Here is an 18,107-nt window from a genome sequence, read left to right as displayed (position 1 = left end):
AATTGGGAAGAATCTTATTCTGCTTTACCCAAATTTGTATGTGCAGTTCAAAAGTTCAATCTGGGGACTATAATCGAGTGGTTAGTTTCGAGCTCAACCAATGAAGAACCCATGGAGTTTAGACATGTTTTTTGGGCTTTTGCCCCTTCTATGAAGGGGTTTGTATATTTTTGGACGGTGATTAGCATTGATGGCACACATTTGTATGATAAGTACAAAGGAACGATGAATTAATGGGGGTGGATGGTAATAATCAGATGTTGCCACTAGCATTTGCAATTGTAGAAAATGAATCATATGATAGTTGGAATTGGTTTCTTTCTTATATCAAGATTCATGTGGTAAAAGAACGTGAAGGTATTTGTTTAATTTCTGATCGTCATCTTAGAATCCTAAAGGCAGTCAATCAACATGGATCACCATGGTTAGAGTCACGTGGTTTTCATAGGTATTATTTATAACATATATTATGCTTTTTTTAAACTTTATAACTCACATTATTTTTGTTTATTTTATAGGTATTGGTTATGTCATTTTATTAACAACTTTGTTGAGAAGTTTCGTAATTCAGAATTGAAAGGTCTAGCTTATCATGTCGGGAGTCAAAATCAAGTTCAAAGTTTCAACTCAACCATGGAAGAAATTGGGAAGCTAAATCCATAAGCTAGACAATTGCTAGAGATCCATCCACTTGATAGATGGACACTTGCACATGATGGTGGGAGGAGATATGGGTTGCTCACAACAAATTTGTTAGAGATTTTTAATAATGTCCTTAAAGGTGCCCTTTTTTACCAATCACGGCTTGTGTCTAACTTACTTTTTATAGATTGGTGCATTATTTGGAGGTGAGACGCCCTTTAGGAATTAGTTCATGAGCTAATGGAGATGCATATACCCCTCATGTTCTTATCAAACAAGTAACTTTGATATCAAAAGCAAGTGCACATTCCTTGAGATCTTTTAATCGAGAGAAAGGTATATTTGAGTTGATAACTCAAAGAGGAAGAAATGTGCAAGTAGTGAATTTGGAGCAAAAACCTTGCACATGTGATAAGTGGAAAGTGTTTAAATATCAATGTTCACATGTCTTGACTGTATGTGCCACACTTTCTTTGAATAGTTGGCAATATATTGATAAATGTTACTTAATTGTCAAATATTGTGATACTTTGGCTTGTGAATTTTCCCCACTTCCTCATGAAGCATATTGTTTAAAGAATTGCTTCCAAATTTAGAGCTCTTATGGAATAAATAAGATCGTCCTCGCTCAACAAGACTTCGAAATGGAATGGACATTAAAGAAGGAAGAAAAGTGTTTGTGGAATTTGTAAGCAAAGTTGTCACAATCGAAAAAAAAATATCTATCTAAACCAAGGTAAATTAAGACATTCATTGTTTTTTTTGGTTCATTCGTATAACTTTATTATTATTATTATTATTATTATTATTATTATTATTATTATTATTATTGTCGTTGCAGATAGTGGTTATCGAATCAAAGTTATTTGGAGTGTTTTTTTTTTGTAACAAACGATTGTTAGGTTTGTACTTAAAATATTTTACTTATGAATTTTTTTTTAGTTTAAGATGATGTTTGTTGGTTTAAATTTAAAAAAGTTGTTGGTTGATCTAAATTTTAAAAGTTGTTTTTTGATTTTTATAAAAAAAAATTGTTAGTTATAATGATGTTTGTAAAACACAATTAGTAAACATTAAAAGCAAAAAAATGATTATATTAAATAAATAAATAATTAGTTACAAGTGAAAGTTTAGAATACATATAAAATGGTTTTATTTTGTGCTCTAGGAAAAGGGAAAATGTCGTTGTAGTCCTACGAACTTTTCTATTTTGGTTTAAAAGGTCTCTATTGTTATTTTTTGACTTTGTAAGGGCATAAATTCTCTTTTTACCCGCTTTTAAGGCCATTTTCTAGAAAGTGAAGGGGTCACCCGGTCACCCCTTTCCCAATCAGCTGGTTATCTTGTACACGTCATTAAAAAAAGTCAACTCATTTGTCAAATCAGATGCCACCTAATGTATCGTTAAATGAGACGAACAAGAGAGCACGAATTTGGGGGAGAACAACCATGTGGAATCCATCACCATTATCATCACATCCCCTTAAAATAGTATTCATCATCTCTTTCTCTCTCACTGCTTCTTCTTCGTCTTACTCTCCTCCAACCCCCAACCCCTGTTATCATTCAACTCAATTCCAAAAGTCTGCTCCAAGAAACCCTCAGCAACCACCACCACCGCTAGAGACATATTCGCACTCTGTGGCACTCCTCAGCAGGCTGCATCCGTCGACCCTGAAGTTGCTGCTTAACTTCAATCCTGCTTCAAGTTCATCATTCTTTTTAATCCTACTACCAACACTCCACTTGATTACTGTTTCAATTTAATAAATCAGTTGAGTCAATCCCTAAACGAATCGGGAATTCGACCACCGCCACCGCTGGAGACATACTCGCACTCCTTCCCTAATTCTTCATCAAACTTTCTTCTTATTCTTCCCCATTTTTTCTCTAAAATAACTAGTGTGTGTATGTATGCGTGAGAGAAATTGACCACAAGATGAGGTTCCTCTTCCTCCTACTACTGTTACAGTGCATTCTCAACTCATTCGCTGCCAAATCAGGCCGATTGCTGGAATACCAAGCACTAATTTCCCTCAAATCCGCCATCTCCGAGGACCCTCGGTCCTCCCTTTCCACCGGGGACCTTTCTACCAACCGCTGTACTTTGTCCCGTGTCACCTGTGAAGTTTCTCCAGAAATCGAGAAGCTTTAAAACCTGGACACGTTGTGGTGATTAGAGGTCACCATTGTTAATGGAATTAAGCTTTTTCCATTTCCTAATTTTGAAAAAGATAGAAGAAAAAAGTTGAAATCTTTTTTTAGGTAAGAAAAAGTGTTAGAGTAGTGCTTAGATAAATCCCCAAAGTTGCTGACGAGGTAGAAGTCTACTAGGCTCTAAGTGTTGCTGACGAGGTTCCATGTCATCATTTTCTAACCTATTTGGCAGATCTAACCGGTTATAATGTGTTGTTTACCAAAATTAGCAGGTAAAATACAAGTTGATGCCCTTAGAAAGCAAAAAGAAATAAAATGAAGGGTCTTTTAAACCGTTTGTTGGGTTATAATAACATGTACCCAATAAAAAAAGTAAAGGATCATTAAAAAAATAATAATAACATACTACATGGTAAATATTTATTGGGTAAATAAAACCACCTGTTAGGGAGGAGGGAGTCGTTCCCACTGAACCCACTGTCACATCAGTTTTTCTCTTTGATTTTTTTTCATCTTTCCGAACCCACAACACACGGAAATCCTATCTTTTTCAACCCACTCAATTAAAAAAAAATACTAAACAACTAAGGTACGAGTCTTAAAACATATGGTACAAGAGAAAATGAGAGAGAGAATGTAGAGAGAGAAAGTATAGAGAGAGGATGAAGTGGGTTCGTGAAACTAATTAAACAACTCGCCAAAGAGGGAGTGGTACCGGCGGTAACTCTATTGGTAATTAAGATTTTACTTTGATTATTTTGTATATTTTTTTTAATTAAGTGGGTTGAGAAAGATATGATTTCCGTGTATTGTGGGTTCGGAAAGATGAAGAAAAATCAAAAAGAAAAGCTGATGTGGTAGTGGGTTCATTGGGTTCGGTGGGTTCAATGAAAACGACTAGATCCTCCCTTAGTCAAAAACTCTCGATTAAACCGTACAGAGCGATTTATTTATTTATTTTTTTATTATATTTTAATCAACGCCGGTCTTGTCTCCTGGTCAACATGGTGGTTGTTGAAAAAGCAACTTCTCAGTTATATCCTTCTATTTCCACAATTTCACATGGCGCCGGAAAATCCCAATTCTACCACCACCGTCTTCCTTGGCTGAATCTATCTTTGCTCTCAGTTTTCATCCATAATGGATACTTCAACCCTAGAATCTCAACTCAGATCCGACAACTTCGTCACATATGAATCTCCTTACACTCTCTACTCCATGGCCATCTCTTCCGCCGCCGCCTCCCACCGTAGAATTGCCCTCGGCAGCTTCGTCGAAGAATACGCCAATCGAGTCGACATCGTGACATTCGATGAAGAAACTCTTTCCATCAAGCCAATTCCTAACCTCTCATTCGACCACCCTTATCCTCCTACTAAACTTATGTTCCACCCTAACCCTAAGGTATCCGGTGATATCCTAGCCTCCTCCGGTGACTTCCTCCGCCTCTATGGAGTCCGTGAAAACTCAGTTGAACAAATCTCCGTTCTCAACAACAGTAAAAGCAGCGAATTCTGTGCACCGTTGACCTCATTCGACTGGAACGAGGTGGAACCAAGGAGAATCGGTACTTCCTCAATCGATACAACGTGTACTATTTGGGATGTTGAAAAAGGCGTTGTAGAAACACAATTGATTGCTCACGATAAGGAGGTTCATGATATTGCTTGGGGAGAGGCCGGTGTCTTTGCTTCTGTTTCCGCAGATGGATCTGTTAGGGTTTTTGATTTACGTGACAAGGAGCACTCAACGATAATATACGAAAGCCCTCAACCAGATACACCATTGTTACGATTAGCTTGGAACAAGCAGGATTTAAGGTACATGGCCACCATTTTAATGGACAGTAATAAGATTGTGATTCTTGATATTCGATCTCCCACCATGCCTGTGGCTGAATTAGAGAGACATAGAGGAAGTGTGAATGCAATTGCTTGGGCTCCGGCGAGTTGGCAGCATATTTGCTCAGCCGGAGATGATTCACAGGCTCTTATATGGGAGTTGCCCACCGTGGCTGGACCTAATGGGATTGATCCGATGTCAATGTATACAGCTGGGGCGGAGATTAACCAGCTCCAGTGGTCTGCCGCCATGCCTGATTGGATTGCCATTGCTTTCACCAATAAGATGCAACTTCTGAAAGTTTGAGGTAGAACATCTATTTGATGCATATATATAGCTTCTGTATTTATTCAATGCATTATATATACTTTATTGGAAGTTGGATTTGATCATATTAAGATTTTGAGAACATGTATGGAACAAAATAGATTACATATGTTCAATGCATTTGTTTCTAGTAGAAAAACTCGTATTTTTATAGCATAATGAAGTGTACCCATTGTAATTTGACTAGTATATGTGACATAATGAAGTGTAATTGAGGTATTTCCCTATGCAGATTATTGTCTTTACTTTTGTTGAGTTTAGCACTTGAGCCATTGAGCTTTGAAATTGAATCAGAGGACTGCATCCTGTTAATTACATTGAATTGTAGTGATTAAACTCGAATTAAATCCGAGCAATATAGTCCTCTGGCTCACCTTGTTCAACCTTTTTGGGGTGTGATAGTGGACAAAAGTTTCCAATTTTTTATCTACTAAGGGGCTATTTGATAAAATTGAACCATTTAATGCTTAATAATTTCAACTTCTTAATGGTTAAAAGCATCGTTTTAAAACTCGTCAGAAGCGTACGCCTTGAGGCGCGCCTTAAGGTGAAGCAGACCATGGCCGAACTAGAGGTGCCGCCTCTGTGGTTGGATTTGAGACATACGCTTCGTCCAGGTGAAGCGAAGATGAATCGATAGAGGCGGTGCGTTTTTCAGAAACGTACGCCTTGTAAAAAGAACTTTTTCTAAAAGAACTTTTTCTAGAAGAAGGTATTTAAAATGTGTTTGTATGACTTTTAAGAGATAAAAGCCAAAAGTCACAAAAAGATGAGATTTCATGACTTTTTAAAAGGCTCTTTTTTAGGCATGGCTAAAAGTTAATTTAAAAGGATTTTCTATTTTGCCAAACGTCTTTCGGACTTTTTTAACTTTTTGGAAAAGTTAAAAGTCCAAAAGTTGTTTTAAAAGCAAAGTCAAACACCCCCTAATTTTGACTTATTTTGACTTAGTCACGATCCCATCCCATGGCCAAATTGAATGCTGGAACGTGTTTTTCCCAAACGGAATTGCTTCAATTTGCAATTGGGATCGTCAATTTGGATTTTGGAATGCCGAATTGGAGATTGACTGGAAATTGATTGTCGACTGAAAAATTGAACACCTACGTATAATTTCCAATCTTATGCTTTGATGCTTCGATTACCTTAATGGATTCAAGTGACATTCCTGTTATCCTATGTTCCTATTCCATGTAACAATTCCTTCTAGTATTCTATTCTGCCTATTCTACACTTCGTGTAGAAGATATTGAAATAGAAGCACCAGAGAACTTTATTGTTCTTGGTGAGGAGAATGACGACCAGGTGCATTAGGAAGCCAAAGAAGTTCAGACCCTTGGAGATTCAATTATATATTATTGTAGTTTCAATTATATGTTTAGTATTTTATTTTTTATAAGATATATAGTTTTTATATTTACTTTTTAATTCCGCCTCGGGCTTACGCCTCGCTCCGTCTCGAGGCATAAACCTTACTTAAAAGAAGGTAGGGCTCCTTAACCATTCAGAGGCTACATCAAACATGTTTGATTTTTGATAGATTTAGAGGTTAATAGGTGACCTTAAAATAGTTACATCCATAGTGTTTATTAAACAAACCCTAATACTATAATCAATCCCGGTTAGATGTGTGCAAAAGAACCGAATTATCTTGTTTTTGGCTTTTAAGAAAACCATATTTGTAGGTTTGTTTTGGCTTTATTATATAAAAAATGAAAAGAAACCCGAACCGGAAAACCCAAAGTGCCATTGTTTTGTGTACAAGTTTAATGATTAAGTATATAAATTTTAAATTAAACAATGCGTTTTTAAGGGTTCCATTGAAAAATAAAATTATGAATGGCTTCTACTTTGTTTTGTATCATATTACATATGTTTTAGTCAATTAGTTGTGTGTGTTTTTGTCAAAAACCAAACTGAAATAGGGTCATCCTTGGTTCCTGTATCATCTAATGGCACTGTAAATGTTATGAAGATCTTTTGTCATGTCTTGTCTTGTTTTAGGGATGAGCAAAATGACCGAACCGGCCGGAACTGGCCCGAATCGGACCCGACCCGGGAACCGGCTTCGGCCAAAATCAAGAACCGAACCGGCCCGGCGGTTCTACCGGTTCCCGATTTCTACCGGTTCTTGTCGTGCCTTCAAATGTTGGAACCGGTACTCGAAAAATAGTATCATACGGTTTCGGTTTTTGCCGGTTCTACCGATTACGGTTATATCCGTTCCGGTTCCTACCAGTTTCCAGTTCCAAAAATCCACAAAAATAACGTCCCGGTCCCAGCCTGACCGGTTCCATCGGGTTCCGGTTCCGGCCGGTTCCCCGGTCCATATGCTCATCCTTACTTGTTTTGCATCACGAACAAAATAAACGGGATTTATAGAACATGAATTTTCAAGAAAAAAGACAATAGCACCCCTAATTAACCCTATGAAAAGTATATAGAAGACAAAAAACCCATAACACCTTTAACTAAACCTAAGAAACGTATAGAAGACAAGAACATAATCATAGAGAGTAAATTACACGAATGGTCCTTATGGTTAGGATAATTTGCGTGTTTGGTCTCTAACTTATTTTTTTAACTCGGAAGGTCCCTACTATTTGTTTTTATTACGTGTTTGGTCTCTGTCTTACCTAAAAATATTATTTTTCCCTTGATTTTTTAATTTATTTAAATAAACACACTCCCAACCCCTCGCCCCTCACATTACCTTACCTACCCCACCATTTTTTCCTATTTAAATAATAGTCTTTTTAGGTAAGACAAATACCAAACGCGTAAAAAAAACAAACAGTATGAACAAAGTGCGTAACAAAAACAAAAGTAATGACCTTTCGAGTTAAAAAAATAAATTAGAGACCAAGCGCGCAAATTACCCCAAACCATTGGGACCGTGTAATTTATTCAATCATAAAAAATCAAAACCTAGACCTCTCCATATTATAATCACAAATTGTTAAGCAAAATATCACATCCAACGTTGTGAAAAAAGTAAAAATAATCATGATTGTACCTTTCAAACTGGCATCCGACATGAGACCTTCGAAGTCCATACACTAATAAAACCATTGATGAAATCATTGCAAATATCTAAACTTAACTAATGGCTTACTTTGTTACATGGGACACTATTAACATGTTATAAAATTGATTTTTGTGTTTTTTTCACAAGAAACGGAGGACACAAACTTGAATTATTGTGTTTATTTCACAAGAAACGGGCAACTCAAAATCAATTTTGGGATATCGAAAGGACCACAATAGGTTTCTCTTTGTTGGTCTATCTTTATGTTAGAGTACCTTTTAAAAAAACATTTTGTTCTTTAACGGAGTTAATGATACAATATTAAGAATTAATTTACACATGACTACATCAGTTTTAATACGTCTAGTATACATCAAATATACCATCCAAGATCCAAATTGACATTATTAAGTGGATTCTTATCTACTTTTTTTTTCTTCTAATTCTACATACAGAATTCAATACGTATACATAACAATGTAAAATTTGCTATCAAAACCAAACCTTTTTTTCAACAAAAGAGACCCCCATCTTTCAAACTCCTTCACATTACATCCCTATAAATACCCATCCCTAATCATTACTCCAACAAAACTCACATTCCCATTTAGAGACACCACCATGAACACTCTAACAAGATTCTTGATTGCCCTTGCCATTTTCATGACCTTAGCCACAACACTTTCTTCCACACCAACTGAAGAAAAATGGTTCGATATCAATGACAGTGAAGCTGATAGTTTGGTATCGAGTACACCATTAGGGGTTGGTGGGGTCCTTGATGACACTAGGGGATTAAAATGCAACAGGAACCCTAGGCTTTGTCTTGCAAAGGGAAGCCCTGGACCAGATTGTTGCAACAAGAAATGTGTTGATGTGATTACTGATAAACAAAATTGCGGGCTTTGTGGGAGGAAATGCAAATATATGGAGATTTGTTGCAAGGGATCGTGTGTGAATCCGATGGTGGAAAAGCATCATTGTGGGGGTTGCAACAACGTATGCAAAAGAGGGGATTTTTGTCTACATGGGATGTGTAGCTATGCATAAATAAAAGAACATTCTTGTCTATTTTAAACATTTAAATGACGTCCAATTGAAAATGATACCTGTAAGAAAGTCGGGTACGATTGGGATTGGATGTCTAATATTTTATAATTGTATTTACATTTATAGATAAATAAAAATAAATTATTAATTAAATGGTTTATACCTTATAGTTTTTTGAAATATTTATTATCGTGGTAATGTGATTATTAAGATAAAAGGTAAGCCGATAGGTTTGGTTTACTTAGTCATACATTTATCGACATATAAAAAATTGTTTGACTAACTATTGAATATTTATAAATACATTTACAAATGAATTTGATGTCCTTTAGTCATTGAAGTCAATTTATATGTAAAAATATGGTAGACAATTACATAATCTTAACATTAGACCTTTTCAAAAATAAAATATTATAACATCCGTACAAGAACCAAGATTCTACTTTGATGCATAATGAAAGCAAAATTACAGTATTTATAAACACTACGAGAAAAATAATGTAATGCCATTTTTCATTTTCAAGTTACAAGCAAATGTCCTTATAAAGATTGCAATCAATTTCATCAATAAGAAATCGTAATTATTTTCTAACCGGTGTTTAGTAGGATCTGAACTTTTAAAATCTGAATTGTAAGAAACTCTGAATTTTTAAAAAGTCAAAGAGAGCAATAGAAGGGAAAATGGAGAAAGGCTTGTAAAATAGAAAAACAAGAGGGAAAATTTTTTGATGAAATATTAGGGTATTTTCGAAGCATACACATTTTTTTATTCAAATACAACTTCTTCTCTTAAAAATTAAAAGATTGTTAAAACAATTAAGACAAAAACTAAGAGACTATCAAACGTTCTGAATCTGAAAAATTAAATGTCTATCTCTTAATTGACGAATAAGGAAGCTACCAAACAACCCCTAAAATATTATATTATTGAACAAAAAAGATTATATATATATATATATATATATATATATATATATATATATATATATATATATATATATATATATATATATAGGCTTAGGTTATTTTGTTTTTACTAAATATTGTGTGCCAGAATGCACTGGACCAACGGATGAAATTAATCAATGGACATGATTTGAGAGTGTATGATATTACAATGGGTAACATGTACCATATAATCACACAATTTTTAGCAAAAGGGTATTTTGGACAATTAACTACATTTATAAAAGGAAATTTTCGAATTTTTTGGGGATGATTAATTCTCCTAATTTAAAAGAAAAATCTGAATTTTTTAATTAATTCAATTTCAATTTTTACCGATTTTATTCTATCAGAATATTTTTTATTAGAATGATACTCTTTCAGAATTTTATTCTAATAGAATATTATTGAAGAAAAACAAAATTCTTAAATAAGACGTTGAAAAATAACAAACATTCTAATATATTTTTATACATCCGAACTTAAATACAAATTCATATATATTCTTACAGACTAAAAGTCTTATACATTTTAACATAGTTATAAATATTCTAAAAGAATATCAGCAAACATAACATTCTTAAAAAATAACAACATTCTGCTAGAATACTCTCGTTCTCCATGTTTTCTTCTTGAATTCTTGAATTCTGAAAGAATATTGTTGTTTTTGGATGTTGAATCCTGAAATTCTAAAAGAATATTGTTGTGTTTTTCATTCTTTGAGAATGAAGTATCACATATCTTTTTTGGTAAAGTATAAACAAACCTTGTCCATTTGTTTTGTTCTACATGACTCCAACCTCTTGGTTTTGGTAAAGTACAAGGTCCAACAGTTGCCTGATTTGAAACAAAATTTAGATCCATTAATTTAACTGAGATGAAAAATCAGTAAAGCATGAAAACAATGTGATCAATTGCAAAATAATCATTAGCTTTCAGAAAACATATTTGAATTTAGAATCAAGCTAAGAGTATGCAAGTCCAATTATCATCAAATGAATCAGGGAAGAAAAAAAAACTAGACTGTGGTTTCTATTTTCAAGTGGGGTTACCTTTAAGCTCCTTCATGGGTAAGAATTTTGAGTTTCACCAAAAAAAAAAAAGCAATTGCATTAAGTTTATAACCAAATACAAGAAATATAATGATTCAGGTGAATAATTGACACCAAAGCTTTGATTTTAAAGTACTAGGTTTGAGGTCAAAATCAAATTCTAACTCTTTCTCTTGAAAGAGGGGTTTATCATATACAGATATTCAATATAAATTACAATAAAATTCCCAATTGCATAAAACACACAGCAAATTAGCAACCTTATCTAATACCTACCTTTTCTAATAATAACAAAAAACCCAGAGCTAATGAAGTTCAAAGCAAGTAATTTAATAATAGAAGACAAATATTGTTAGATCAATTGAAATGATTTTGGGAAAATTGAGCAATTGAGAATTATGGAGAAAGATGCTCATAAACGAAACCGAATGCAAAATAAAAACTTGTTGATACAAGGCGTAAAGCAAAAGGGCGACGTCATTAGAGAATTTGGAGGTGACCCCTTAGGAAGATGAATTGGAGGAGCCACCGAAGCCGGCGTAAGTAGCGGCGGCGAAGAAACGATCTGGGTATGCGAGGCCAGAGCTTGCCCTCGCCATCGCCATTTTTCTTGATCTTAATCGATCAGATTAGATCATATATGGTTGACTGCTTTGCTTCCGACGACGGGGGATCTTCCCCTTGATCTTCTTTGCTACCGACGACGGGAGAGGAACGAAGAACCGTTGACTGCTTTGCTTCGCATCTTCCGCCATTGAAGAATTTTTCAATTGCAATTCTATCATCGGTCTCTGCCATTGAAGAATACGAGCATCATAAGAGGGATGAGGTGGATTTCAACATTTGGGGAAGCAGTTTTGTGGTTGTGAGCTTCTTGTAGGAGACGTTTCCATTCCATGGCGGCAGAGTGGGCAGGGGATTGAACCTGGTGGTCCGGTTGGTGAACTTGGAGTGAAAAGGGTTTGAGAATTTTGGAGGTTTTATTAGACAGGATTTAAGAGAGAGGCTAGATCAAATATACTTATTTTATTTCTTTAATTGCAAGATTGAATTAAATGATTTCCTTAATTAAAAGTATAAAAGGTCCAAAATACCCTTAAATGATTTATTTAATGGTTTATTATTTCTTGAATTCTCATTAGTGCATTTAGGCACACAATACTTGCTAAAAACATTTGAACCTAGCTCTCTCTCTCTCTCTCTCTCTCTCTCTCTATATATATATATATATATATATATATATATATATATATATATATATATATATATATATATATATATATATATATATTGCCCGTTTCCTATATATTGATGATGAAAATAAATAAAAACTAAAATATTAATTCTAGGGTATATGGAGATTAAATGAAGGAATTTGGGCTGATTTATGGCCATGATTTTTTGAGGGTTAAATAACTTTTATATTAATTGCAAAGATCCAGTCTCGTTGAAAACGATCAACCAACATACGAATCTATTTGGTTTTGTGAATTACAATGCTCATATATGATTAGGGGTGTTCGTTTGGATGGATCGGTTTAATCCGATCCGATCAAGTGAATCCAAATTAATTTTGGTTTTCAAAACGTAGATCCAAATAGTCCAAACTAAATTCAAATCCGATCCGGTCCAACCGAATTATAATTCGGTTGGATCGGTTTTTTACAATTCGGTTTTCAAAAATTAAGACATTTCAACAAATATATAACTTTAGTATTAACTTACTTTATAATATAAACTAAAAAATATTGTTTAATTAGTTGTGAATTAAAACTTATAAATAACTATCAAGAAAATTATATTATAATTTACTACTTTATAGACACTTTTTTTTATAAGAAGTACATATTAAAGTATTATAATAGATGAAAAAATTTAATATACTAAAAGAATAATTTAGTAAATTTATAAATTATTAAAGATATATATTAAAAAGAACAAAATAATAAATTGCAATTCGGTTTTTTTGGACTATTCGGGTTTTATTTTATAAACCAAAATCAATCCGAAATCCAAAATAATAATTCGGTTGTACTAAAAACCAATCCAAAAATCCGAATATCCGAACCAAATAGTCAGATCCAAATTGTCCAATTGGACAATTCAGTTTTATCCAAATAATGAACATATATGACACTTTATCGACTTAGAATTAAAACATTTCATTCACTTAAACCGAAAAGCCTAAAAATAAAAAATAAAAACAATGGGAACCCGTTGGTCAGTACTCTACAAATACAATAGTTTAGTTAAATTTCCAAAGGCCCAAAGTCAACTATCAACATCCTAAGCGTTTAAGCCCAAAAATCCTCAAAAGTCAAACTTTTATAAGCGTGCACTCACGTCTCAAAATCATAGCAAGTCAAAGTAGTGTGTGCCACATTGTCATACTCTTATCTCTTAACTAGATATCTACATATAACTACCTCTTGCTTTTATATAAACTATAAAGGACCCAAACTTCACAATTTTTGCTAATGTAAGGCTTGCATTGTTACAGAAAAGTTCCAACTTGTTCAAAAATTAACACAAAGATAAAACAAGGGTGTAAAGTGTAATTATCCAATCTTATATATATCAACCATATTTCATGGTTTCTTTTATCTCACTTCGCAAGAAACATGGGCATGGCTTCACTCTTCATCATCCTAACTCTCGTGTCCTACCATGTTTCAATCTCTCATGCAATTTACTATAATGCCCCCAAACCAATCTCCATCTACAATAAAGCACCACGGGCCGTGAACGCAATCGATGCATGTCGGCGTAAAACCACAAATTGGGCGTATAATCGTCGTGCATTAGCCGATTGCACCGTTGGCTTTGGTAAAGGTGCTATTGGAGGAAAAAACGGTAAAACGTATGTGGTCACAAACCCTACAGACGATCCGATAAACCCTAAACCTGGAACCCTACGTTATGGGGTGATCCAAACACAACCTTTGTGGATCGTATTCGCTAAAGATATGGTCATAAAGCTCAAGAACGAGCTTATGGTGAATAGTTACAAGACCATCGATGGGCGAGGGGTCAAAGTGGAAATTGCATATGGGCCTTGTATAACTATACAACATGTGAGCCATGTGATCATTCATGGGATTAGCATTCACGATTGTAAGCCCGGGAAATCGGGCCTTGTGAGAAACAGTCCAACACACTTGGGCCACCGTCAAGGCTCGGATGGTGATGCCATTGTTATATTTGATTCATCCTACGTTTGGGTTGACCACTGCTTCCTTGCTCGAGCCACAGATGGGCTCATAGATATCATCCATGCTTCAACTCTCATCACGATCTCAAATAACTTCTTTTCTCAGCACGATAAGGTAAACATCCAACAATTCCTTAACTTATATATCATCTCACACATCCCTAAATGCAAAAATAGCAGTGTAGTTTCATTTATTTGTTTATTAAAACATCATACTTTCATTTCTTCTTATTACAACATTTTACTTTGAAAAATCTAACAAATTACAAATATAACAATATTTTCGAAAATACAAATCAATTTTGAATGCTATAATATCCCCAATCATCGAATTTTCAAATTCTTGTACCTTTTTATTGACCACAAGTACAAAACCATGCAGGTTATGTTACTTGGCCACAACGACAATAATATGGAAGACAAAATCATGAAAGTTACCATAGTTTATAACCATTTTGGAGAGGGTCTAGTTCAAAGAATGCCAAGGTATGTGTAATCTATGTTCTAAAAAAACTTGTTCAGTAACTTTTACCAAAAAGTTTGTAACTTTACCTTACGTAAACGGATTAAATTTTTCAGGGTGAGACTTGGATATGCACATGTTGCAAACAATAAGTATGATGAATGGCATATGTATGCAGTTGGTGGAAGTGCAAATCCAACGATACTTAGTGAAGGGAACTACTATACAGCTTCCAAAATTGCATCAATTAGAGAGGTAAAATCTTTATAGAGTTTGATTTGATTATCAAGCATTCTTCTTTCAAATCTGTGCCTAAATATTTGATTATTCGGCATTATTCATCCATTTTCTTGGCGCAGTATTTGAAATTCGAATCTTTTGTAGGTTACAAAAAGGGAGAATAATAAGAATGGTTGGAAGAACTGGAAATGGAGATCTTCAAAAGATGTGTTTCTAGGTGGAGCGTATTTCATTCCATCAGGGTATGGAAGTTGTGCGCCTGGGTATTCAAGAGCACAGTCTTTCCCAGTAGCTCATGGGTCTCAGGTGCCTGGGCTTACTGCAAATGCAGGGCCACTTCGTTGCACGAAGTACAAAGCATGTTAATTTTGTTGATTCGATCAAATTCCAATTTGGATTTTTCTTGTTTGTGTTTCAATTCCGAAATCTAATTTGACATTTTTCTTTTGGGGGTTACAAGAGTTCATCAAGAAATATGAACCTAAGCCTCTGCTTTTATCTTCCCAAATCAAAAGGGGAGAAATTGAGTTTTTGACTTAGATGTGTTATTATTAATAAAGATTTTTGTGAATGATTCAATAGCAATTTGAATATGAACACACATTAATCAAGCCCATAACTAGAAACAAAAAAATAAAATGAAACGTCAAGAAGACAGTACAACAGTATTTCAAAATCAAATACATAACGTGAATGCACCGAATCCATTTGATGGTACAATTGAATCGAAAGTTTCCTTTGAAGAGATATTCAAACAGATGTAAATCAGACCCAAAAATGGACACCTAAAATAATAAATCATGAACTGCAGAGAGTTGACTAAACGTTCAGCAACAAGTTAAACGAACATTCGAAAAAACAAATGGTCTTGTGAAGAAAATTAGCATTTCATTAACATTCAATACCCTGTAAACCAAGTACACATTGGAATCGATTAATTCTATTGATATATCATTCAACAGGATAAACAAACTTAGCCTCCAAATCCATAAAGAGTTCGGCCTTGTCTCTTGAGAGCATATACAACATCCATGGCAGTCACCGTTTTCCGGCGAGCATGCTCCGTGTAAGTCACCGCATCACGAATCACATTCTCCAAAAAGATCTTGAGAACACCTCGAGTCTCTTCATAAATCAATCCGCTGATTCTCTTGACTCCACCTCTTCTAGCCAACCTCCGAATCGCCGGCTTTGTTATTCCCTGAATGTTGTCACGGAGTACTTTCCGGTGACGTTTTGCTCCGCCCTTTCCCAGTCCTTTTCCACCCTTTCCACGGCCAGACATTTTCACAAGGAGAAAGATAAAATTGAATTGGGTTTGAACTTTGAATGTGATGAAGGAAATGAATTGTGGGCGTGGTTTTAAAGGTGAAATCTTATGGAGGGGATTTGAATTTTGGGCGGTTGAATTTGTGATCCGTGTGAAATAATGTAGATCATTATCAGCCGTTGAATATCAAAGAGTCTCGCATGGATCGATGAGATGGCTTTTCCATGTATACATTTCAATAATCAATTGCCTATTTTTCTAAAATATAGGTTCCTGGAGCAATAAAGTGGATGTTTTGAAAAGTAAAAAATTTAAGTTAGGAAATTTTCTACTAAAGATTTTGATCAAATTGTGCACTAATAATCTCAAAGATTTTCTGGATTTTCGCTCCGAACATTATTAATACTATTGACGATGGCAAGTGAAAAAAAGTTTGAGGCCTGCGATTTTCTCGAATTAAATCATAGACACGTAAATTCTCTAATTTTTAGTTTTTGTGGCGGTTCTCTTTCCTTCTCGGATGACTCCCCATGTCCCATGTTCCGCTTCTCTATAACTCGTCCCACGATCTCCCGTTATTTCTCTCTTGGCTATATGATTATGTGTGGAGGTGTAACGCCGTAAATTTTCAAACAATTTTTTTCATTTTAAAAATCACATAATTCTCATAAATACATTTCACAAAACCCCAACGTGTCAAGTTATGAAAAACACATATCCATAATTATTTTAATAAAAATCAGGATCCTCAAAAACATAAATTCATCTCGTGTGTACAATCAAGCCGACACCTTCCCGCAATCCTGAGAGATACCCGAAACACATATAACATAACACGGTAAGCATGAAGCTTAGTGAGTTCCTCAAAATACCACACACATCTCATTAGTCTCTCATGGCTATATGACTATATCTCGAATAAGACCCTCTGGTCAATAAAGCTAAGAATAATACACAACATAAATCACAAAGACATAATGCAGGATATCACAATACTCAATATAAGCATACAATACCCTTCGGCCACACAAAGCTACCACTCATGGTAAGTATAGTGAGAAGACTCACCTCGTAAGCAAGCAAATAAACCTCGTACTCGAATCAACGGTCTAGCATCCGCCTAACACATACCATAATTATCTCTAATTAATAAACGACTCTCAAAGAAGCTAGGTTAAACTCACTACAAATTCTCAGAAGGATAAAAAAAAACATTTTACCCTTCCATGACCTCTATAGTCCATAATTTTACCAAACCCTAAAAGCCAACAAAAGTCAACTGCAGCGCGTACGCTGGGCGTACAACCCCTTTACGTCGGGCGTACGGCCTCGCCATGCATGCATCGGGGAATCATCTACGCTACGTTGCGCGTACTGGGATTACACTTGGTGTACGTCCCAGACTTGCTTTTCCCACTCCGTTGGTCTTAATCCGTTAAGACCATAGTTATTCTCTCATATATGGATTCCCTAATGGCTCCTAATATATAAAGTTCGTGACTTTAACCATTTTCATGGCTAAGAGAGTCCCAAACCCCAAAACTCTCACCCTTTACTCCCAAAAATGGTCATATCTCATGCATGGGGTAGGTTTAACGTCCAAGACCTCATTTTTATGAATCCACTCCACTAGAAACACTTAAAGGGACAAATATTAGGCTCTGGAGTTCAACAACTCACAAAGCTTCACGCTTTAGGACAAAAACCCTAAAGTGGACCCTAATATGCACAATCAAAAAGGATGAGAAAGCTTTGAGCTTTTATACCTTCAAATGATGCTCCAACCACAAAAAAACTCATATCCAAATCCTAGACTCCAACATCATTCTCTTCAATGCTCCTTCTTCACTTAAAGAATCCCACAAGAACACTTAGAAGCT

General features: G+C 34.9%; 3 protein-coding genes across 3 annotated transcripts; 2 read left to right on the top strand and 1 right to left on the bottom strand.

Moving 5' to 3' along the window:
- Nucleotides 1-3,815: 3,815 nt before the first annotated feature.
- TTG1 (Transducin/WD40 repeat-like superfamily protein) lies at nucleotides 3,816-5,217 on the top strand. The gene has a single exon (XM_078998609.1). The coding sequence runs from the start codon at nucleotides 3,940-3,942 to the stop codon at nucleotides 4,945-4,947; it is 1,008 nt and encodes a 335-aa protein (XP_078854735.1). The 5' UTR covers nucleotides 3,816-3,939; the 3' UTR covers nucleotides 4,948-5,217.
- An 8,443-nt stretch (nucleotides 5,218-13,660) lies between these two features.
- Nucleotides 13,661-15,528, top strand: LOC145050332 (putative pectate lyase 2). The gene is made up of 4 exons (XM_078998601.1): nucleotides 13,661-14,369; nucleotides 14,637-14,740; nucleotides 14,834-14,972; nucleotides 15,102-15,528. Exons 1-4 carry the CDS (start codon nucleotides 13,665-13,667, stop codon nucleotides 15,321-15,323), a joined length of 1,170 nt encoding a protein of 389 aa, XP_078854727.1. The 5' UTR covers nucleotides 13,661-13,664; the 3' UTR covers nucleotides 15,324-15,528.
- Nucleotides 15,529-15,825: 297 nt separating this feature from the next.
- Nucleotides 15,826-16,310, bottom strand: LOC145050336 (histone H4). The gene has a single exon (XM_078998605.1). It carries the CDS (start codon nucleotides 16,240-16,242, stop codon nucleotides 15,931-15,933), a length of 312 nt encoding a protein of 103 aa, XP_078854731.1. The 5' UTR covers nucleotides 16,243-16,310; the 3' UTR covers nucleotides 15,826-15,930.
- Between the last annotated feature and the right edge of the window lie 1,797 nt (nucleotides 16,311-18,107).

This window comes from Lactuca serriola, chromosome 1, assembly GCF_051521515.1.
Source record: "Lactuca serriola cultivar US96UC23 chromosome 1, Lser_US96UC23_V15, whole genome shotgun sequence".
Lineage (NCBI taxonomy): Eukaryota > Viridiplantae > Streptophyta > Magnoliopsida > Asterales > Asteraceae > Lactuca > Lactuca serriola.
This window is presented reverse-complemented; position numbering and strand designations above follow the sequence as displayed.